Raw genomic sequence first — 22410 nt, 5'->3', positions numbered from 1 at the left:
CTTTGGTCAGACAGAGATCTCTCTGTCTTTGGCATTTTATCTTGAGGGACCAAATAATTGTTTTCTTGTTCTAGAGCCAGTATTTTTCTTCCCAGGATTCATTTTTTTTTTTTAAAGGTTTTTCAGTGTTTGCTGCTTGCAGGAATGAAATTATCAAGAAAAATATTTGTTTTCCTCAACATACCCAGTGGCCCTTCAGACACATGTTGGGTCATCTTTCATTGCATTTGTGTTGACTATAACTGTTGGAAGCAAATGTCTGTATTTAGCTGCTGAGAAAATAACTTTTTAGAATTTGGTCCAACGAGGAGGAGAAAATTTGAATTTAATAGCAAACATCTCAGAAGGCCTCCCCCTTGGCACGCCTGTCCGGCCTGTGACCAGATGCTCTTTAAGCATGTGCTCTGTGTTCCAGGCAAAGAAGCTCAGAAAGGACCTCTGCTTTTTGATGCCCTCCCTCCGGCCAGCAGTACTGACTCAGGTACAGTCTTCAGGCTCTCCCAGGTGTGTGTCAACGTGTCATCCTGGGGTTGTAGTTGTCTGAATCTTTCTCCCTTTCCCCCATTTTCAACACACAGATGTTTTAGGTGTTGGACTGTCTTAAGTTTTGAATCCATGGCATCAGGTAAGGCAGAAAAAATCCACTAGTCGCTAGCCTTGAGGAACTGCATAAAAATGTTGAGCAGTTTTCTCCGGTTCCTTTGAGTGTTTATTTTACTAGCTGAAATAAGATTTAACTCTTTCAGGCAGATACTTGTTTCCTTTGAATTGAGAGGACCTTAAAATAAAATAGGTTCAAGACATTATTTACCGAAGTATGAGTTGCCACTGGATTGACACGAGAGGTTTTGAATTTATTTCAATGACCTGCATAGGTGTCCTGGTGGGATGGATTCTGAAACTTAAGCCTCACCCAGGTTTTGTGGGCTCACTAAGTGTTCTGCTGTGTTTCAGGGTCAGGGGGACCTTTGCTTTTTGACGATCTCCCACCAGCCAGCAGTGGCGATTCAGGTAAGTGGTAGGGAAAAAATTCAATGTGTTGTTGGGAATAATACATACAAAATTTATTCTTATATAAAACTTAATTATTAATAGATTTTAACAGGGTTTAGGATGACATTAAGTATAGCATAAGATTTATTAAAATAACATAGGCACCATCAGGTGGAAGCAAAAGATTATATGCTACATCACTTTTTGGTGATTATTATTTACTTGGGGTTCAACTTCTTGCAAATAACTTTAAGAATTAAGAGTTCATTCATTTACTTTGAACTCTCTTACTAACATTAAAAAAAAAAAAAATCTGAGTCTGCCTCTGCCTCTGTCTGTTCCTGACAGACTCAGATATATTCAGAAGTATCTGAATACTTGAAAGTTAAAAAACTTTTAGTATCCCTGAACCTGTACATACAGATAGTCTTCTCTTTTTTGGCACTAACATTAAAAAGAATTTTGATCTTAAGAAAATGAAATCTGAATGACACTGGTTTAGTGACTGGTACAGACCACATGCAGGAATTTTCTTGAAATTCAAGACCTTGGTTGAGTATTTTCGGTCAATCCTTACGTGTTCTCAAGAATCTCTTTATTGGTTTGATTTCATTTTCGTCAAGCCTATTAATGTTGGTTCCACTTGTTCCTGTAAATGTGTTTTCCTCTTTACGTCCCAGTTAGGTGGAGGGGAAAGCAGAGCAGATTGCAGTCGGTTGTCACCGTGATGAATGTGTTAGTCCATATGAGCCCCTGAGAGCTTCTCATGTGGAATTCCCCCAGGTCGGGGCAGGGCAGGGGCACAGGACAAAGGGAGGGGACAGTGGGGGGTGCAGGCTGTCTGCTTTCATTTGCGGTTATCTTCTAGTATAAGAACCTTCCTTATGTCATCAAGTGGAACACTTGTTGCTTTTCAAGGAGTTTTTTTGTTATTAATTCATTACATAAAAATTATCAGTATTAGTCTAGAATGTATGGATTAAATTAGTATAGTTCCTGTATTTAGAGAAAGTTATTACAATCATGTTACACAAGAATTCTCAGGTTTTCAGGCCTGTGGACCTATACGAAAGCAGTACAGCATTCTCACACAGTTAAGCCTGAAACCTTCCCAATGAAGACAGTATTCTTTTTTTTCCTTAAGATTCTATTTATTTATTTGGGGGAGAGAGAGCATGCAGGAGCAGGGGGAGGGGCAGAGGGAGAAGCAGACTCCGAGCTGAGCAGGGAGCCCGACTTGGGGCTCCATCCCAGGACCCTGGGATCATGACGTGAGCCAAAGGCAGACACTTAATGACTGAGCCACTTAGGCACCCCAAGATAGTTTTCTTACAATGAAAGTTAATGTTTGCAAACAGGGCTCTTAACAGATTTAATAAAAGAAAATTTGCCATAGCTATGTCTTAGTTCTTCTTAGGGCAAAAGACAGTCAACTAGTAACAACTTAGAAGATTTCAGCACCATTGTTATAAAGCTTGATTTTTTTGGATATAGAATCTAACCTTGCATCCAATATATTGGATTCTTGAGAAGACATAGTCACCATTTACAATAAGCGACTACATTCTAGGCCGTAAAGTAAGTCCCAGTAAAGAACTGATTTCACTTAACAACTGAGCCACTCAGGCGCCCCCAAGAACTGATTTCATATACAGAGCACATTCTCTGACTACACTGTGATTCAATCAGGAGTCAACAACAAAACTATAAAAATGTCTCTGTTTTGCAAGTTAAAAGAGAGGAAGATTGTTTTACATACACACTGGGAAAGCTGGAACAAACAGTAAGTGACAGTAGGCTACCGGAGAGACCTCTGGGGAAAGTGTATTGGAAACATCCGTGAAATTTTCTCCGTTAATGTGCCTGATTATGTGGGGCCAGACGTGTGTGTTGTGTTCTGCTGTTGCAGACGTCTGTCCTTTTGCAAGTAATTGACTCTTGAGGGCAGGGACATTCTCTTCCCTTTTTCACAGTGCTCAGAGATGTCTGGCAAACAGTAGTTGAGTAAGGGTTGCCTGCTTTCATGCTGAACCACAGAGAATACATAGAGCCCTTTATTAGGACAGCAGCGGCCATTTATGGGATATGTCATGAACCAGGCACCATGCTAAGTGCTTTACGTACCTCGTCCCCAGCGGTTTTAAAGCCACCTTCCGAGATGACCGTATTCTCCCTGTGTCACAGACGAAGAAACTGAGGCCAGAAGGTTAAGTAGCTTGTCTCGAGGGCACGGCTCCGTGAGTGGCAGAACTGGGACTTGAAACGAGACTTTTCTCCTCTCAGAACGGGCTCACGCTGCAGGCGCTCTTAGCGTTGGCTTCGAGTGCAGCCAGATTCCTCCCTCTGCAAGTGTGAATGGCTGCAGCAGTCCTGTGTTGCCTTTCACGATACCAGCAGTTCCTAAAGCCTGACGTTTACCTCGTGTTAAACCCCTTTTGGCACTTACTCCTTTGTTGACTGGTTTAGGATATGTCACTTGGCAGATTTTGGAAACTTCCCTGTTTGTAAATAAGAGCCCGTGGCTCTGAGACGTCATGTGTATGCCGTAGCCCCAGAACAGAGCCCCACGGAGAACCCTCCCTTGCACGTCCTCTCACAGTTGGTCTGAGCAGGACCCGGACCTTGACCTGTGGTCCCCTGCCCCGCTGATTCCCCAGCACGCTGCCCCGCCCGTCAAGGTCATAGCTGTGACCACTGCGCCTGCCTCTCTGCTCGAGCGCCCCGTCGTGTTGTCTCCGGGCGGGGGTGGAGCCCGGTCTGCGGTGGATTTTTCTGCCAGTCTACAGTTGTGTCTCTCTGGCTTTTCCTTGTGTCCAGGTCCCCTTGACACTTTGATGTCCCAGACGGTAAAGAGCGAAGGCAAAGGAGCAAAGAGAAAAGCCCCTGAAGAAGAGAAGAATGGCAGTGAAGAGCTTGTGGAAAAGAAAGTTTGTAAAGGTTTTCAGACAGTTTGAAAACAAATGTATTAGACTTCATATTTTAAAACAACCCAGAGCAAAATCGAGCTCCGCTTTCTGATTTATGGTGCTTCCTTTTTATGTCTATATTTAAGAAGCCAGAAGAGTTCCCTTTTTGCAAACAGATTTCCGAGTTTACTCTTGCCTCCTCTCTTTACTTTCCCCGTTCATGTGTGACCCTACCTTTGGTCAGATACGAAACCTACATTCGTTCCTCATGGGTGAAAAGCCCAGGTGGTTTGACCTGACCTCTGGCGAGCACTTCTCTTATTGAGCACCCACTTTCTCTCTGACTCCCCGTCTTTGTTCGCTGCCTGCTGATGAGCACTTTGAATCCGGTGGTTAGCTTAGTAGGCAGCGTCCCAAGAGAGCCTGAGGCTGGAAAAAGCAGTAGGAATTTGTCGTCAGCTTTGTAACTTGTCAGAGTAGGGAAGAAATGAGAGGCATCCGCTAGAGAGGTAGCGGTGAGTGTTCACGCACCGTACCAGACCACTTCGTGCCCCAGAGGTGCCAGACGAAAGCCCTACGGTGTCCGAAAGTGAGCTTGACCTAACCTAGCCGTTAAATAGCTAGCTGTTAAATAAAAAATAGGCTGCTGAGCCTCCGGTGGGCCCTTCCATCCTTGTCTTCCTCCGGTAGAGGAGAAGCAACTGTCTTCCCATTTGTTCAAGGTCTTCACCAGCCTCAGGCATGGAAATCCATATTTTCAGATGTCCAGTGGGGCATTTGGGATAAGTTCTACTTACTGGCATTTCCCTAAACTCAGAATTTTTCTGCCCTCATTAGTAACTGACAGGACTAGACTTGAACGTGATTCCTTGCCCCGGTTCGGGATGACCGCACGTTCCTTGCTCTGGTACTTTGACTCAGTGCCTTAGCCAGAGCCGTCCGTACTTACGTGCCGTCATCTGCTGAGGCCTCTTCCCTGTTCAGCCTTCGGGAGACTGTCCTCGTCCACCACAGCTCTGATTTGAGTTAACGGCTTGCAGCTGGGAGATAGATGGCTTGAGGGGTTCAGCTTCTTTTTATGCCCAGTTAGGGCATTACTGAGTAAAGCAGCCAGAGTTCCCTCTCATTTGCTCTGGGCCTAGGGCTTCTGGAGGGCAGAGCACAGTTTTGTATTGGCTTTTTGTTCTCTTTTCCTTAGCCTCCTCAGCGATCTTTGGTTTGAAGGGCTATGTGGCTGAGCGGAAGGGCGAGCGGGAGGAGATGCAGGACGCCCACGTCATCCTGAACGACATCACGGAGGAGTGTAGGCCCCCATCGTCCCTCATGTGAGTGTCCGTGCTCGGAAGAGCCTGGCTGGCACTGAAGTCTCTGTTCTGACTGGAGGGTTGGACCGTGTTCAGTTTGTATTTACTAGAAAGAATCCCTTATTGCTGGGGCTGCTTGGTTCGGGGTCAGTGGTTCTCAGCTGGCGTGATTTTGCACAGTACTGCCTCTCCCTGACATCTTTGGGTGTCACATACAGGGGTGTGCCACCGGCATCTGGGGGGCGGGCTCAGGATGCTGCTGAACACCATGCAGCACACAGGCCAGCCCTGCAGCAGTCGTCCAGCCCCGGTGTCACTCCTGCCAAAGCTGAGAAACATGTTACACGGGAACGGGGGCTCCACATGCTGGGTCTTCGGGGTGTGGTGTCCTTCGTCAGTATCTGGAGAGCTTCCAGCAGACAGTAGTCTACACTCTGAGCTAGTAGGTAGAGTGGGAAGGTGCCAATTACAGCCACACATGGAATCAAGCAGAGTTAGTGTTATAGGGCCCAAAGAGAGAACAAGAAGCAGAAATGGCATCAAGGAGAAGAAAAACAGTGAAAATTTTCCTGCAACTGCACCAACTAAAATGAAGCCTGTGGATAAGCTCTTAGGCATGGAGGAAAACCATGAGAAGGTAGGACATGTCCTACCAAGGTAAATGAACACGCACTGCGTTTACATATATGATCGTGTGCCTGCTATGTAATTACATAGTCTGTGTACCACCAAATTTCCATAAGCACGTAACCTGTATGTTACATTCACCGACACCAGCTGGTCAGTAACACACAGTGTGCTGGAGCCGTTGCTGCCAGTGGCTTTTGTCCAGTCGAGGAAGTGAGGTCCCTGCAGGGTGCCCGGTCATGTGCGGAGGTGACTGTGTGTACACATACGCTCACTGTTGCTAGGCTGCCCTTGCTTACCTGGAGTGTGCTTTGGACTAACTTCTGAAGCCAGGAAAGGGACTTCTGGAGAGCCCCGGGGGTGGGGGGTGGATCTCACTGGAATCACTAAACCGTACTGAGCAAGTACCACGCGTAAGAGAACGGTTCAGGGTTAGGAACCAGATGAGGTTTTTTTTTTCCCATGGCTCATGATGTCTCCATTGAAAAGGAACTGGAAACGTGTTTGAAAAAGCAGCCCTGTACGGTAAATGTCATTTCTTATAGGCATTTTCATTCTTCCTTTTCAAAACAGTTCAGATCATTAATGGCATTTGTTCCATATATGCACATTTTCTGTCAAAATTTGAAAGGGGAATAGGGATGAGTGGTACGAAGGGCCTCGAGAGTTAGATGCTGGATCAGTCTAAGGAACGATTCTGGAATTACCCTCTGCTCTCTTAGATGTTTTTCATTGTCTTAAGTCAGTAACTGTTTTATTGGTGTGTTAGCTTATAAAACTAAATCTGATTTAAATAGAAGTTCTAGTCTTCAGTGAAAGATCAGTTAATCTTGATTTTTGAAAAAAATGTGAGTCAACATTTTTTTAAATTATTATTTTTAAGTAATCTCTATACCCAGTGTGGGGCTCAAACCCACAACCCTGAGATCAAAGAGTCACATGCTCTTCCAACTGAGCCAGCCAGGCACCCCCATTTTCATGGCATTTTTAAATTAAAAGTTAAAAACTTGGGGCGCCCGGCTGGCTCAGTTGGTGGAGCGTGCGACTCTTGATCTCAGGGTTGTGAGTTTGAGCCCCATGTTGGGTGTAGAGATTACTTAAATCAGTAAACTTTAAAAAAAATAAAAATGTAAATCCCATCAAAGTTATTTCAACATTGTCTGAGTTGATGCTATGTCCTTTTTCCTCATTTGTGACAGCGTGGTATCTTACCAGGGGACATTCTCTGTCTTGTTAATGCTCACTGTTTGAGATAAAATTTAGAGGCCTTGGGGGGCGCCTGGGTGGCACAGCGGTTAAACGTCTGCCTTCGGCTCAGGGCGTGATCCTGGCGTTATGGGATCGAGCCCCATATCAGGCTCCTCCGCTATGAGCCTGCTTCTTCCTCTCCCACTCCCCCTGCTTGTGTTCCCTCTCTCGCTGGCTGTCTTTGTCTCTGTCAATTAATAAATAAAATCTTTAAAAAAAAAAAAAAAAGATTTAGAGGCCTTGGGGTGCCTGGGTGGCTCAGTCGGTTAAGTGTCTTGCCTTCAGCTCAGGTCTTGATCTTGGGGTCCTGGGATTGAGCCAATGTCGGGTTCCCTGCTTAGCAGGGAGCCTGCTTCCCCCTCTGCCCCTGCCCCCGCTCATGCATGCATGTGCGTGCATTCTCTTGTTAAAAAAAAAAAAAAAAAAAAGATTTAGAAGTCTTAGTGGAGAGGAGCAATCTTTGTGAAAATCCCTCTAACCATCAATTCATTCTTCCAGTACCCGGGTTTCATATTTTGCTGTTTTTGATGGACACGGAGGAATTCGAGCCTCAAAATTTGCTGCACAGAATTTGCATCAGAATTTAATCAGGAAATTTCCTAAAGGTGGGACTGAACTAAATCAGTTTGTGTCCATCTTGGTGTTTGTTGTTCGTGTAAGTCAGGAAGATGTGGCGGGTTGGAAAGAGTCCTTAGTGGCTCTGAAAGTGGGGCTGAGGGGAGCGGGCTCTTGGGTGAGCAGGTGGTGCCGTGGAGAGTGCTGGCATAGGACGTCGTGTCTGCGTGATGGCACCTGGTGGGGAATGTTTGCGTGTGTGTGTGTGTGTCTTGCCTTCACGTTTGGGAGACTCTAGACCAAACTCAGAGGACCCTGCCTTACAGGTGAGGAAGTGGCGATGTTCTTGGTCACAGTACAATAACAAAATGGCAGCAAAAGGAGAATTTCCTAAGAGTTTGTTGTCTTGTTCTTCTATGATAGGAGATGTCATCAGTGTAGAGAAAACCGTGAAGAGATGCCTTTTGGACACTTTTAAGCATACTGATGAAGAGTTCCTTAAACAAGCTTCAAGCCAGTAAGTGTGGCCACATAAAGATGTGTGAGCGGTGTGTATGTGTTTTAGGTCTTCTGATAGTTGAGTATCCGTGCTCGCTGTCTGAAGAGTACGTAGCACTGAGTAGTAAGCTCTCATAACTAAATCTGAAACAGTAAAAAAGAGTTACCAAGAAACTTTCCGTGTTCACGTGTAAAAGACACTGAGCAGTCAGCTCTGGAAGTTGCTAGCACGTTGGTGGTGACCGTACCTCTGACATGTCTCCCTGCAGGAAGCCTGCCTGGAAAGATGGCTCCACTGCCACGTGTGTTCTGGCCGTAGACAACATTCTCTATATCGCCAACCTCGGAGATAGTCGGGTATGTGGCTAGTCGGGTATCCTGCTCCGTGGGCGGCACCTCGGCTGGCGCGTGGGGAGCAGGACAGCCATGTTGGCAAGGCTGCAGTCTGTCTCGTGGAGCTGCAGCCGGGGCCTTCTCAGAGGCCACGGTCTGGGTGGGGGACCAGCAGCCATGCTTGAGGCGGTCTGTTCTCTGGCACACTTACACCCTGTGAAGTATGTGTGTGCTCTGTCTTGATGGTGCTGTGGGCCGTCGGTGTGCAGTCGCTTAAATATTTCTTAGCTGCGTTTCTCTGACCTCAGACAGTAATAAATGTAAAGCATTAACCCTTGCCTCCCAAAATCATCGTGATTTCAGAAAAAGTCAAAAGTAGTTGGAGAAGTGCTAGCTGATATGCCATTCTCCAGAGCCCAGGTCCCATGGCCAAGGGAAGAAAACCCAGTTATTTCCCACTAGTGATGCCCGTATCCCAGCCCCAGTTGTAGGGAGTGACTTGAAGCTGGGGGGCAGCACCCCCAGCCGGGCTCCCCGCCACTCACCCCCCTCTAGAACCTGATGGTCCTTTCCATTCCTCTTGCAGCGAGCCTTGTGCTCCGTGAGCAGTCATGGCGGTGAGGTGACCCTTCCCACTGTGAGGCGGCGTCTGCAGACCTGCTGCCCCACCCCCATCGCTTTACAGAGTGACTTCTAAATAGATGCCAGGCACAGGGGGTCCAGCAGTGAACATCACAGGCAGTCCCTGCACGAGTGGGTCTTATATTCTGGGGATTTTCTAGTAGACGGTCCCAGGTACACATGTGTTTAGGCTAAATAACAAATGACATGTAAAATCAGTGGGGAAAAAAAAAAAGGCTTTGGAGTCAGATCCACATTTGCATCCTGGCTCTGCTCCGTGACTGTAGGCATGATACTCATTCTCCAGGCCTTGTCTTCCTCCTCTCTAAGACTGAGGTTTTCCCAGAAGTTACCGTGTGGCAGACATGGCGGTGGAGTGCCTCGTGGTCACCCCCCCCCCATCTCCGCCTCCTGTAGACTCACGGAATATGCCACCTGAAGGGCTTTGGTCCTTGGCAGGTGCCTCCCTTCTGTGTCCCAGGAGAGGAGGGGGCACAGGGCTCAGCCAGCGGTGCTGGCCCCGGACTTGAGACGCAGAGCAGGGCTTCTCCCCCTCACTGCGGGGACGCTCCTTTGCTGCTTGATCCTCTGACCTCGTGTTTGTCAGCAGGAGGTGGAATCTGAAACTCCATTGTTAAGCTTTGTCTTCACCTGGTAACTTTGAGTTTCCTGACTGTCGTAATCTCCACGTTCCCAGGCAATCCTGTGTCGTTTTAATGAGGAGAGTCAAAAGCATGCAGCCTTAAGCCTCAGCAAGGAACATAATCCCACACAGTACGAAGAGCGAATGAGAATACAGAAGGCTGGAGGGAACGTCAGGTGATGGGGACTGGCCGGCGCTCCCGGGGAGGAGGGCGGGGGCCTCCGAGGGTAGAACCTTCCATGTGATGCGGTCTGCAGTGAGGTGAGACTGTCCGAGGTCTAACCTGGGGAAGCAGGTGAATGGATGTTGTAGGATTTCACATTATGTCCAGGTGGGAGTAAAAGAGGGTACTGGAAACATGACTCCCTGCATTCGCAGAAGAGGAAGCCTGCCTCAAATTCAAATTCTCCGTCTGCAACATTTTCTCTGTGCCTCTGAACTTTCTTAAGTACTATTCATTTGTCACAACTGAATAAGCTACAGTTTTAGGCAAATTCTCCAGAGAGAAAATCAGAAGTGGTAAAGACAGTGGGTCTTTGTAGTGTGTGCTGAGTGTCTCTGGGCTTCCTGGCACAGAGGGCCCTGCCTGGCTGGCTCTGTCCGCGGCCCCGTTTCACCTCCGGACGTCTCTGATGACCGCATGCCTGCCCTGGCTTAGATCTGCCGGGTCTCTAAGGTAGCTGGTGGAGGCTAATGTCTTCTCTGTACCGCAGGACAATTCCACTTCAAGGACATGGCGCTAGAAGTTTGGCCAGAGCGTCTTCTGGTTCATTTTATAGTTTGACCATTAGGATATTGTGTTCTGTTGGGATGAGACAGCAGTAAGGTATCCATGTAAGACTGTAGTTGCTTGTCCTTGGAAGGGCAGTTTCTCCCCTGTTGTTCATTGTGGCTGCTCTAGCCAGGTTCTGGCTGGTGGCGGGGGGGGGGGGGCCCNGGGGAGCAGTCAGAGCTCTTCGAGTTTGTTCAAAGGTTTCTTAGGACTTCAAAATGCTGCTTTTGCCTGAACCCCGTGAAGACACTCTGACATTGACAGTCCTAGGCTGGCAGTTACTTCCTGTCTCCCAGTCTGCACATAATTAAGAGCAGGGCTTGAGCGCCTTAGAGACGCAATTGGACGGTGTGGCTTAGGATGGTCCCCTCGTGGCGGAGAGGGGCAGGAGGCTCCGAGCCGCGCAGCTGGCCTGCTGGGCCTTTTCCTCCACACCCTTCCACTTGCATTATTAAAAGATTCGTTTGAAAGTTTTTCAGAAAAAAATTTTAAAGAGTAAAACATTTCAACATCAACCACCTAGACTCAGTAGTTAACGTTTTGCCCTATTTGCTTTGTGTGCCTATGTGATGCCGGCCGGTGTGAAGGTTGGTCACAGACACAACCCCTCAGGAAAGTAGGACTCCGGTGGTAGGGTTCTCTCCCACCTTGTCTAGATCCCTGTTCTCTCGTGGGTTGTCGAAGTTGCTTGTATGCTCTTCCTCTCTGCTGAAAGCCGGGCCTGAAGGGCTCAGGCCAAGTGCGGTCAGCTTGTCCGTGGTGCTCTGAAGTACAGGTGATTGGCTTCTGCTGAGTCCGAGGTTCTGGGGGCTCCCGCTCTCCCCTGTGCCTCTGGCAGGGCAGGACTCGGCCCAGGAAACGGGAATGTAAGCAGCAGCTTCTGCGGTGTGGCTCGGGAGTTGTTCCGTGCTTCCTCTGTGGGCTTGCGGCATGAACTCAGTCTTGTTGAAACAAGCCAGCTTTGTGACTCGGGTGGGGGGGTCCACACCCAGTACTTCGTCACTTGGTCACTTGGTGCTGCTTCCTGAGAGATGGCCCACCCTTCGGGCTTCAGGTCGGCGCCTGTGTCCTCTGACCCCTGTTGCTGTTCATTGCAGTGATCGTACGCGGGAAGAGTGGCCGGCAGGTCTGCTGGTGACTCAGCTGGGCCCCCCTGGGAGGGTGCCTTTGTGCCCGCAGTGAAGTGCCGGCGGCCAGGCCGGATCCTGACCCCAGCACGGTGGCCCAGGCCCATGAGGCGTTTCCTGCCGCACGCGTCCGCCTAGCCTCTCCAGAGCGCTCATTCGTTGGGAGACCTCCGCAGATCTCCACGAACAGCGCTGGGTTTGCTGAGCACTCAACGTGCCTTGTTGTATGGCTTCTCTGGTTGCACACGTGAGGGTCCGGGGGCCTGGGAGCTCGCAGCTGCCCGAGGTTGCGTAGTTCGTCGGCCCGCCAGAATTGTCTGTGGGGGCACCGAGCCGGGGCTCTTTCCCTGCTCATAGAACATGCGTCCCGTTTAGAGGTCGCCTCCCCATCTCTGGCTGCCTCATTTAAAAAGAGAACGGGTGAAAGTTGAACATGCAGAATGCTACAGTTAGCCCAGTTTAAATAGAGCCTGTCTGTAGCCCACGTAAAGAAAACTTGCTTCAGAATCTGGGACTAGTCACTGTCAGCTGTTTTCCAAGTCTGGTTAGGTGCAAATACAAAATATCCTTCTCTTCCAGCTGTTCTTAATCCTGGCTGCCTGCTCAGTCACCTGAAGGAGCTTTAGTATCAAAACAAAACAAAAACAAAGCCGGGTCCCTGCCCAGGCCTGTCAGGTCCGGCTGGGCTGCGGGCAGAGGGGCAGGTTGGGCCGTGGGCTGCGTCAGGGTGCGGCCGGGCTCAGGCACCGAGGACAGCGGGGATGTTCCTGATCTCCCTGATCTGAAGCGTGCAGATCCCGCACAAAGTACGCAGGCATCTCTGTACAGAGGCTGAGAGACGGCCATGCTGGTTAATAATGCAGATGGCACAGGCCCCATCCTTCACGCTGCTGGGCAGGTCCACTGTCGGTACTGTGAACCCGTGATCTGTCAGATGGAGTCTCTGTGTTTCCCTCATTTTAGGGACGGCCGTGTCTTGGGTGTGCTGGAGGTGTCTCGCTCCATCGGGGACGGGNGACTTCAAAATGCTGCTTTTGCCTGAACCCCGTGAAGACACTCTGACATTGACAGTCCTAGGCTGGCAGTTACTTCCTGTCTCCCAGTCTGCACATAATTAAGAGCAGGGCTTGAGCGCCTTAGAGACGCAATTGGACGGTGTGGCTTAGGATGGTCCCCTCGTGGCGGAGAGGGGCAGGAGGCTCCGAGCCGCGCAGCTGGCCTGCTGGGCCTTTTCCTCCACACCCTTCCACTTGCATTATTAAAAGATTCGTTTGAAAGTTTTTCAGAAAAAAATTTTAAAGAGTAAAACATTTCAACATCAACCACCTAGACTCAGTAGTTAACGTTTTGCCCTATTTGCTTTGTGTGCCTATGTGATGCCGGCCGGTGTGAAGGTTGGTCACAGACACAACCCCTCAGGAAAGTAGGACTCCGGTGGTAGGGTTCTCTCCCACCTTGTCTAGATCCCTGTTCTCTCGTGGGTTGTCGAAGTTGCTTGTATGCTCTTCCTCTCTGCTGAAAGCCGGGCCTGAAGGGCTCAGGCCAAGTGCGGTCAGCTTGTCCGTGGTGCTCTGAAGTACAGGTGATTGGCTTCTGCTGAGTCCGAGGTTCTGGGGGCTCCTGCTCTCCCCTGTGCCTCTGGCAGGGCAGGACTCGGCCCAGGAAACGGGAGTGTAAGCAGCAGCTTCTGCGGTGTGGCTCGGGAGTTGTTCCGTGCTTCCTCTGTGGGCTTGCGGCATGAACTCAGTCTTGTTGAAACAAGCCAGCTTTGTGACTCGGGTGGGGGGGTCCACACCCAGTACTTCGTCACTTGGTCACTTGGTGCTGCTTCCTGAGAGATGGCCCACCCTTCGGGCTTCAGGTCGGCGCCTGTGTCCTCTGACCCCTGTTGCTGTTCATTGCAGTGATCGTACGCGGGAAGAGTGGCCGGCAGGTCTGCTGGTGACTCAGCTGGGCCCCCCTGGGAGGGTGCCTTTGTGCCCGCAGTGAAGTGCCGGCGGCCAGGCCGGATCCTGACCCCAGCACGGTGGCCCAGGCCCATGAGGCGTTTCCTGCCGCACGCGTCCGCCTAGCCTCTCCAGAGCGCTCATTCGTTGGGAGACCTCCGCAGATCTCCACGAACAGCGCTGGGTTTGCTGAGCACTCAACGTGCCTTGTTGTATGGCTTCTCTGGTTGCACACGTGAGGGTCCGGGGGCCTGGGAGCTCGCAGCTGCCCGAGGTTGCGTAGTTCGTCGGCCCGCCAGAATTGTCTGTGGGGGCACCGAGCCGGGGCTCTTTCCCTGCTCATAGAACATGCGTCCCGTTTAGAGGTCGCCTCCCCATCTCTGGCTGCCTCATTTAAAAAGAGAACGGGTGAAAGTTGAACATGCAGAATGCTACAGTTAGCCCAGTTTAAATAGAGCCTGTCTGTAGCCCACGTAAAGAAAACCTGCTTCAGAATCTGGGACTAGTCACTGTCAGCTGTTTTCCAAGTCTGGTTAGGTGCAAATACAAAATATCCTTCTCTTCCAGCTGTTCTTAATCCTGGCTGCCTGCTCAGTCACCTGAAGGAGCTTTAGTATCAAAACAAAACAAAAACAAAGCCGGGTCCCTGCCCAGGCCTGTCAGGTCCGGCTGGGCTGCGGGCAGAGGGGCAGGTTGGGCCGTGGGCTGCGTCAGGGTGCGGCCGGGCTCAGGCACCGAGGACAGCGGGGATGTTCCTGATCTCCCTGATCTGAAGCGTGCAGATCCCGCACAAAGTACGCAGGCATCTCTGTACAGAGGCTGAGAGACGGCCATGCTGGTTAATAATGCAGATGGCACAGGCCCCATCCTTCACGCTGCTGGGCAGGTCCACTGTCGGTACTGTGAACCCGTGATCTGTCAGATGGAGTCTCTGTGTTTCCCTCATTTTAGGGACGGCCGTGTCTTGGGTGTGCTGGAGGTGTCTCGCTCCATCGGGGACGGGCAGTATAAGCGCTGCGGGGTCACCTCCGTGCCGGATATCAGGCGCTGCCAGCTGACCCCCAATGACAGGTAACGGCACCATAGCAAAGGCACAGGGGTGCGCACACAAGGGCTCGTGTCTCTTCCCGACCTGTATTTTGGATCCCAAACCTGGAGTGGGCGGGGGTGGCCCTGTCGGGGGCGCTGCCGGGCCTGGCGGTGCAGGGATGGGCTGACTGGTTTCTGCTCTTGTGGGCTCCCCAGTCTGCTAGGTGAGCATACATGTGAGTGGGTGATTCTGGCACTGTGTGTCGGGGGGCATGGGGTGCTCTAGGAGACTTGGGCCACATCCCTGTTGGAGAAAGGAGAAGGGGTCTCCAGCAGAGGGAAGACACACACAGCCATTACAGTAGGGCAAGAGGACACCCGGCCCCGCAGATGCCAGTGATGGAGGAATGGCAGCAGGTGCTCTGGGGCCGGGTTGTGAAGGGTCCCGAGTCCTCTGCTGAGGAGTTTGAAGTTTAGTGCATGCTTGCTAGAGAACCAGGAGCGGTACTGAAGCGGAGCTGGGCTAGGTGGGGAAGAAGGTAGCCATGCCCAGCTGCCCGTTGAGAGGGCGCCCTGCCCGGCCACAGCCAGGGGAAGCCCTCCATGAGGAGTTGTCGAGGGTTGGGGTAGGCAGGGCCGGGAGGCTCATGAGGGGCCCTGCTAGTCCTGCTCCCTGTGCTGTGCGAGGGAGCCTCCCCGTGGCCCTGCCTGCTCAGCCTCTCCCCGGTCTCTACTCCTGCCTCTGCCTGCACGGCCGCTGTGCTCTTACCAACCTTGGGGTCTTGTCCTGGGATGCTTCCCCTAGCCCCTCTGGTTCTCCGAACCGTGCCCTGGGCCCCTGTTGTGTGCACCGTGCTAGCGCCCCTGCTCTGGGTTGTAGTTGTGCGTTTGTGGGACGGGTCACTCGGGGTCTGTCACCAAACTGGAGGGGGCGGGCACCACCTGGCCTTGTGCCTGCTGGGTTCCAGCCACACCGTGTGATCAGTGCGTGTTCGGGGAGCAAAGAATGATGATTCTGCCTCAGTGCCGTGGGGAAGCTCAGGTCATTCCTCCGTCGTTTGGGAGCTCTGGTAGGAGTCCAGAGGAGGGGCTTTGAAAGGGAGCTAATCCCGTGTCAGACGGTGGAGGCAGCTGGCTGTGCCGCCTGGCCCCAGACTCTCACAGTGCGCTCATGAGGGCTGTGAGAGCCCGAGGCCCTTCCATGTAGGCCTGCGCTGTCATGTGGTGGTAGAAATTCAGTGTGTATTTGCCATAACACCTGATGTTTTTCATCCCATGATTTTTCTCGAGTTGATCTAAGAAAGTACAGCACCTGGTACTTGGGTTCATCCGTCATCGCATTATTGGTGAACAGAAGAATAGTCCCAGTTTTGATGGATAATATCACAGCTGTAAATTTTTTTAAGTAGGCTCCACGCCTAGCATGAGCCCAACACGGGGCTTGAAAGCCTGACGCTGAGATCATGACCTGAGCTGACTGAGATCTAGTCGGACGCTCAACTGACTGAGCCCCCTGGGTGCCTGTTTTGTTTTTTTTCCCATAACTGTAAATATTTTTAAGTAGTTTCAACCTCTGCGTCATAAAAGTTAATTTTTTTTTTTTTTTTTTAAATTCTTGGCTGGGGCACCAGCTTGATTGTGGCTCAGGTCGTCATCTCAGGGTCGTGGGATTGAGCCCCGCATCGGGCTCTGCGCTCAGTGTGGTCTGCTTGAGATTCTATCCCTCTCCCCGTCCTGGTCCCCTCGTGTGTGTGCGCGCTCTCACTCTCAAAAAAAATGTCTTAGCCTTTGAGTAGCTGGACGAGTATTATTTTACCTCCGTCATCAAGCTGTCGTGTGCAGTTTGCTGCCACAGCCCTTCTCATCCGTGTTGTAGGTTCATTCTGCTGGCTTGCGACGGCCTCTTCAAGGTCTTCACGCCAGATGAAGCCGTGAACTTCATCCTGTCTTGCCTGGAGGTAAGAGAGCTCGGCAGCGAGGACCAACTGTGGGAGCTACGCTTGCGGTGTGTCCCCTGGGCCACTTGGCCACTGTGAACTCCACCGCGGGACTCAACTGCCTGCCTGCTGGCGGCTGGAGAGCAGCACCTCCTCGTGGAGATGGCGTCTCGAAGTGGGGCAGGGATCCCCCGCTCACCGGTGCCCCTCTCTTGCCCTCTAGGATGAGAAGATCCAGAGCCGGGAAGGGAAGCCCGCCATGGACGCCCGCTACGAAGCCGCCTGCAACAGGCTGGCCAGCAAGGCGGTGCAGCGGGGCTCGGCTGACAACGTCACCGTGATGGTGGTACGGATAGGGTCCCCGTGAGGCCGGCGGGCCGGAAGCGCGGCATGGCGTCGATGTCACAGGTTCATGTGTGTGCACATTCTGTGTGTTTCGTGTAATCCTGTGGGGCTCCCATGGTTGTAAATAAAGGTTTCTTTTTTTTTTCCCTAGTGTTTTATTAATTTGAGCAGTTCTTGACCCTTCAGGGGTTGTCTTTTTGCTGTGCTCTGGCTCTTTCCTTACTAAACCATCGTTGGCCTCTTGGCTTGGTCCACGATAGTCCCCCCCCCCGCCCCGCCCCAAGCGGCTCAGGGTGCAACGTTTTGTCGTTCCCAGCACTTACATGTGCTCTCTCGCCCTTGAAATGACCCTGGCTGGGGAAGTGGTATTTTACGGGGAGGAGACTGAGGTAGGAACCACCCAAACAAGCCGCCAGAGCTGGCGTTTCTCCGGGTGAAAGAAGGCTGCGGAAACACTGCAGCGCCGGATGCAAGCCTTGGCTGGGGAGGGGAGGGGAGGGGAGGGGATGCGGAATTCCTCCTGGCTGGAGCAGTGTGCCTCGGGCAGGCCGTCCGGGAACGGCCTGGAATTTGGCTGCTCTCTGATTCCGCTAATAGTGACGCAGATACGGTGTGGCCCAAGGACTGCGGAGCGCCAGCTTTCCAGTGCCTGCGTCTGGATGCCCTGGGTGGAGAGTGGGCAATCTCCCGCTTTGAGCAATCAGGTTGCCGTTCAGATCGGCCTCTGAAATCCAGCGTCCAGTTTTAGGAATGTGCGTCCCCTTGGCCCCCTGTGCTGGGCTGAGGTCCGTCTTTGCGGGGACACTTGAAAGGGGGACCCTTGTGGTAAAGATGTTAACATGCATACCTAGCCTGTTGACAAGAATAAGGTACCTTTCGAGTGCTTATATACAACAGGTCCCACGATCGCTGTAGCCGTGTTTCCGTGGAGCGGCTCTCAGGCCTTGTGTGGAGTTTGCCGCAGGATGATGTAAGTTTCGAAAATCTTGCCTGGGAAGAGGCTGTTTGCCGGTGCTCACGGCCCCGCCCAGCACACGCCTTATCGCCCCTTCAGCTCCGTTAGCGGAGCCGGAGTCCCTGCTGCATGTCCCTCCGGAACGTTTTGAGCACACCCTTCCCCACGGTGTAGAGCGCAGGTTCCATCCCTGACGTACAGGGGGCACCCCAAAGAAAGGACCCCAGCATCCTAGAGCCGGGAAACAGGGCAGCTGATCCAGCCCACATCTCCCCACTGTAAAACAGGTGCCCCTAATTCCCCAAATGCCCCAGAGCTGGGGACGGCTTCGCACGGAGGCTTCCCTGGCAAGCCCCCACCCCTGCCACCGTCTTCACACTTCACACGGTCCAGAGGCCACCCTGTACCTCCCCTACCGCAGTCCACGACTCGCCATCCTCCGTGGGCCTGGCCGAGGTGAAGATCTGTTATTTTAAGGTCTGCCCTTTGTTTTTATAACTCTGGGTAGTCATGTAGCACGAGCCTTCTCATCCAGTTACACATATAAATATATTCCATCTGGCAATATTACACAATAAATACTTCAACAAATTGTGGTAAATACACTTAAGTTGAGAAAAGGAAAGATCTGTGGCTTTTTCAAGGGTGTAAGAGAACTTCCTCAAAGTATCTGTGTCCATTGGGTGCAAAGTGAAATCCAGAGAAGGGTGTGGCCCCAGCAGACCTTATCAGAGCACGAGGAGAGGCAGGACGGGGGCCAGCGCTTCCCGGTAGGGTGGGTCCGAGCCCTACTGAGAATTGCTAGGTCCGCCAAGGACACCACGTGGCTGTTCTTTGTGTGGGGCACCAGGGGGTCCGTCGGACCTGGCCCGGATCACCTGCTTCTCTTGAGGCCGGCTGGACAGTCCTGGTGACTGGGACTGCCCTCTTCTCTCCAGGCCTGAACACACTGCTGTCGGACCAGCCTGGCCTCCAGGACACCCTGTGGTACCAGGGCCTTGCAGCCACGCTGGGCGGGGGAGGGGAGGGACCTACACCTTGCAAGGAACCTGCTGCAGGTGGACGCCCGTGTCCCCCCACAGGACCACCCCCCTCCCCCAGGTCCCACCACTGCTACAGCATCACGGTGGGACTCGGGACCCAGATCTTGGGGAACGAAGACCAGCTTTCTGGGCATCATCTCCATCTGTCTTTTCTCCACCTGAGCTCAGGGCCGCATGTCTTCCCAAGTGGGGAAGATGTTTGGAAGAACCGCAGAGCCGGCTAGACCCCGTGGGGCCACGGGTGGGCAGTGGGAGCCGTTGGCTCATGGGAAGCCTCTGCTTTATCTGCTCAGATGGATGGGCAGGGCCTGCTCCTCTCTAATCTGCAAAGATGTTCTAGATCCTTCATGTGGTGGGTGGATCCCAGCAGGGAGTCAGAGCCTCACGGGGGATGGGAAGAGGGACCTGTCTAGGACAGGCTTTACAGCGGAGGGGGGAGCGTAGGGTGCTCTGCAAAGGCCATCTGCAAGGTGAACTTACGAGTTCTATCACGTATGTTAAGACTCTCCCTGTCCCCCCATAAGCCCCTTTCCAGTGTCACTCTGGCACCTGAGACTGCTATGCCAAGGGGCCGTGAAACTCTTTGAGTCCTGTGGTCCCTGCAGGAGGTCCAGACCCAGGCACCGTTGGGGAGGGGCAGGTGGGGACCAGGAAGCCCCAGGTGGAGACCCAGCACGCTTTCCCTGGGAGGCTCTCTGGCCCAGTGCAGGCTGCCGGTCCTCCCCGCGGGGCATCCAGGTAGGTGACCAGCCTTTCCCCCCTGTGCTGGCGTTCCTGGCATTCGGGCAGCCCACGAGAACACTAAAAAGATGGAAAAGGTGTGGCTGGGCCAAGGCAAAGAGCCTGAGGCTGTCTGGGCGAGCTGCCCTACAGGCCAGAAGGGGAACCCGTCTGCAGCCAGGAACAAAGCAAGTCCTCCTGGGCACTGAGCCCCACTAGAAACATTGGCTGAATAACAGCCCAACAGGGCTCTTCTCCTTTTGAAAGCTGGCATCCTGGAATCACTCCTGGTTCCGGGACTGCCAGTTAGCATGTCCCCTCCCTGGGCTGCTGGTAGTTGGTCCCCTCCGCGCTGACCTGCAGTGGCCGGTACGGGCGGCTTCAGTGGGCTTCGTCCTGCATGTGGCCTCCGTCACCCCTACATTGCCCAGAGACTGTTCGGACCCCGCTTCTGTTCACTGGGCGAAAGGAAGGGCCCGGAGTGGCAGCTCACACTCCAAGGAGGATGGCGCTGAAGTGCGAGCCGCTGCGCACCGTGAGGGGGGAGCCACTGGCGTTGTCCAGGAAGACAGAGGCGTACTGCCCGCTCTGCAGGGAAGGGCAGAGTCAGCCTGGGTACTGCCGACCCGCAGGTGCGCCCACAGAGGAGCAGAAAGCTCCCCATGCCCACTCAGCCCCCCGAGAGGCCTCAGAGCCAGGCCCGGCCCCGCCCTTACCCCCCGGCACCTCTGACCCCTCTTGCAGTGCTTTCTCCCCGCTCCACCGCTGCTCCTGCAGCTCACGTGCGTCTGCGTGAGCCTCTGCTCGGGGCCAGTGAGCGGTTCGTGGGCCTGGGACGCTGGCCAGCCTGCTCCAAGTGTGGTCCACATAGCAACAGTGTCACAGTCCCCGAGAACTCCCAGAAAAGCAGAGTCTGGGGGCCCACCCACCTTCTGCATCTTAGGATCCCAGCTGGACCATGTGGCCCCCAGCAGTACCTGGGACCAGACCCTCGAATGCCTTCCAGCAACCACAGCTGGCTGGACTCAGACAGCCTGGCCTCCAAGTCCGCGTGCCCTTGTGCAAATTACCTAAACTTTCTGTGCCTTAGTTCCCTTATTTAGAAACAGTGGAAACACTGTACATCAACTATACTGCAATAACATTTTTTTAAAAAAGTGAATAGACAAAAAATAGTACTACCGACCTCAAAGTGCAGTGATAATTAAGCAGATGACTTCTGTAAAGAGCTTAGAACGGGCCTGGCACAGTGCTACTGCAGCGCCAGCGGAGACCCCATACGTCTGCGCTTCAGTGTTGTTCTTGTTTAATAAATCCCACCTTCATATCAGTTTCTTATGCACTTGCCAAAAGCCCCCCAGTGCCAGAAAAAGACTGTCAGGTAGGGTACTGTGTAGAGAGTACGCCTCCTGCTTCCCGCAGCCTCAACAGGCCCGGGGTGTTAGGGCGGCAGCCTGAGGGCATGGAGCGGACCTCCGTTCCCTCCTGCCGCAGGTCCCTGCACAGAGCACCCGCCTTAGGGTGGGAAGATGGGCAGGTCTGAAAACTGTAGACTGAGCGGCAGAGCTCCTGCTGAGGACCGGCCAGGGCTTGGGGGAAGGGGACCTGGAGGTGGCCCCGCTCTGCCTGAACCCGGGTGAACTCCCTGGTGCGGCCCACAACCTCTCCCAGGCCTGGCGTCTGCCGGCACTGCTCCCAGAGATCCGGAGCCCCCACCGGCACCCCTCCCTTCCCAGTCACCCCACAGCCGTGCCCAAGCCTGCCCCATGCACCTGCAGGTAGAGAACGCCGTTGACCGAGATGGTGAAGAGCTCACTGCTGCTCTCCAGGCCCATGACAGCCTCCAGGGATCTGTGGCCAAAACAGAAAGAGGATCAGCCCACACCGCCCCCCCAGGCCCCACCAACCTCATCCACAAATCACCCCAGCAACCAACACCAGCCCAGCTAAGTGCAGTGGTTAGCAGCTGCCTTGGCCAGGTCTGGTGGAGGGGGGTATCCGAACTGGATCCCCAAAAGGAGTCAGGACAGTGTCTACAGGGCCAAAGGAGTTCTGTGGGTGCTGGGAAAGGCAATCCCCCGCCCAGGCCAGGGGCTGAAAAGTCCTGGCTCTGCCCGAGCTGGAGGTGGGGCGGGATGGCAGCAGCTGACGCTGAAAGAAAGGTGGGTTCAGGCCAATCTGTGGAAGGCTTCCCAACGCAGCGTAAGAAGTTCTGGACTTCATTCCCTTCTACAACTGTTGTGGGGTGTCTGCTCTGTGCCTGGGCTCTGCTGGGCGTCCTGGGGGTTCAGAGGGGCAGCCCCTGCCCTCCGGGGCCACAGGTGCGGGGAAAGGGGGGCACGATCATGTGGGGGGGGTACGTCCACGAGGAGAGAGGCTGGCGGTGGTGGTGGGCTGCAGTGGTCAGGAGAGGCCTTTCCGAGGAGCTGGTGGCACCTCTGGGTGACTGACAGCCCCCTGCAGAGGTGAGGGGAGCCAGGAGGCTGGGAGAGGGTTGGGTCAAGAACAGGGAGCCCCCACGGCCTGAAAGGAAAGGCCTGCTGGGGATCCAAGCACGAACTGGGAGGCCAGGAAGGAGGCCCTCGATCACCCGGGCCTCGGTGGGAGGCAAGGGAGGACGGGGTCTGACCAAGCCGGACGCGGGCGGGTTCGGCCCGGGGTCCCCCCACCCCGCGCCCACTCACGCGTTGCGCTGGCACCGGGACTGGATGCAGATGAGCAGGCGCAGGCGGTCCCGGGGTCGCGGCGGCCCCCGCCTGGGCTGCTCGGCGAGCGCTGCGGGGGAAGGCGGGGGTCACGGCCGGCCGG

At 53.3% G+C, this 22410-nt stretch overlaps 2 protein-coding genes across 4 annotated transcripts in view; one reads left to right on the top strand and one right to left on the bottom strand.

Moving 5' to 3' along the window:
- Positions 1 to 140: 140 nt before the first annotated feature.
- Positions 141 to 17031, top strand: ILKAP (ILK associated serine/threonine phosphatase). Of its 3 annotated transcripts, XM_034655500.1 has the most exons (12): positions 467 to 481; positions 579 to 625; positions 955 to 1011; positions 3811 to 3930; positions 5098 to 5224; positions 7577 to 7683; positions 8057 to 8150; positions 8401 to 8488; positions 9783 to 9904; positions 14525 to 14644; positions 16479 to 16560; positions 16763 to 17031. In XM_034655500.1, exons 2-12 carry the CDS (start codon positions 616 to 618, stop codon positions 16904 to 16906), a joined length of 1071 nt encoding a protein of 356 aa, XP_034511391.1. In that variant the 5' UTR covers positions 467 to 481; positions 579 to 615; the 3' UTR covers positions 16907 to 17031. The 3 variants fall into 3 exon arrangements, with proteins under 3 accessions (XP_011215285.1, XP_034511392.1, XP_034511391.1); XM_011216983.3 differs by lacking the exon at positions 579 to 625 and having other exon boundaries at positions 141 to 481; XM_034655501.1 differs by lacking the exon at positions 579 to 625 and having other exon boundaries at positions 400 to 504.
- A 1338-nt stretch (positions 17032 to 18369) lies between these two features.
- ERFE (erythroferrone) overlaps positions 18370 to 22410 on the bottom strand; it is an 8357-nt gene continuing 4316 nt past the window's right edge. Inside the window, exons 4-6 of the mRNA XM_034655502.1 lie at positions 22287 to 22377; positions 21375 to 21453; positions 18370 to 20190 (exon numbers count right to left, since the gene is read on the bottom strand). Of these exons, the coding sequence (XP_034511393.1) occupies positions 20092 to 20190; positions 21375 to 21453; positions 22287 to 22377 (269 nt within the window). The 3' untranslated portion in view covers positions 18370 to 20091. The remainder of the gene's footprint in view (positions 20191 to 21374; positions 21454 to 22286; positions 22378 to 22410) is intronic.

The sequence above is a fragment of the Ailuropoda melanoleuca genome, chromosome 2 (genome assembly GCF_002007445.2).
Source record: "Ailuropoda melanoleuca isolate Jingjing chromosome 2, ASM200744v2, whole genome shotgun sequence".
Lineage (NCBI taxonomy): Eukaryota > Metazoa > Chordata > Mammalia > Carnivora > Ursidae > Ailuropoda > Ailuropoda melanoleuca.
Note: the sequence above shows the minus strand (reverse complement) of the source record. Positions and strands in the feature narration are given on the sequence as shown.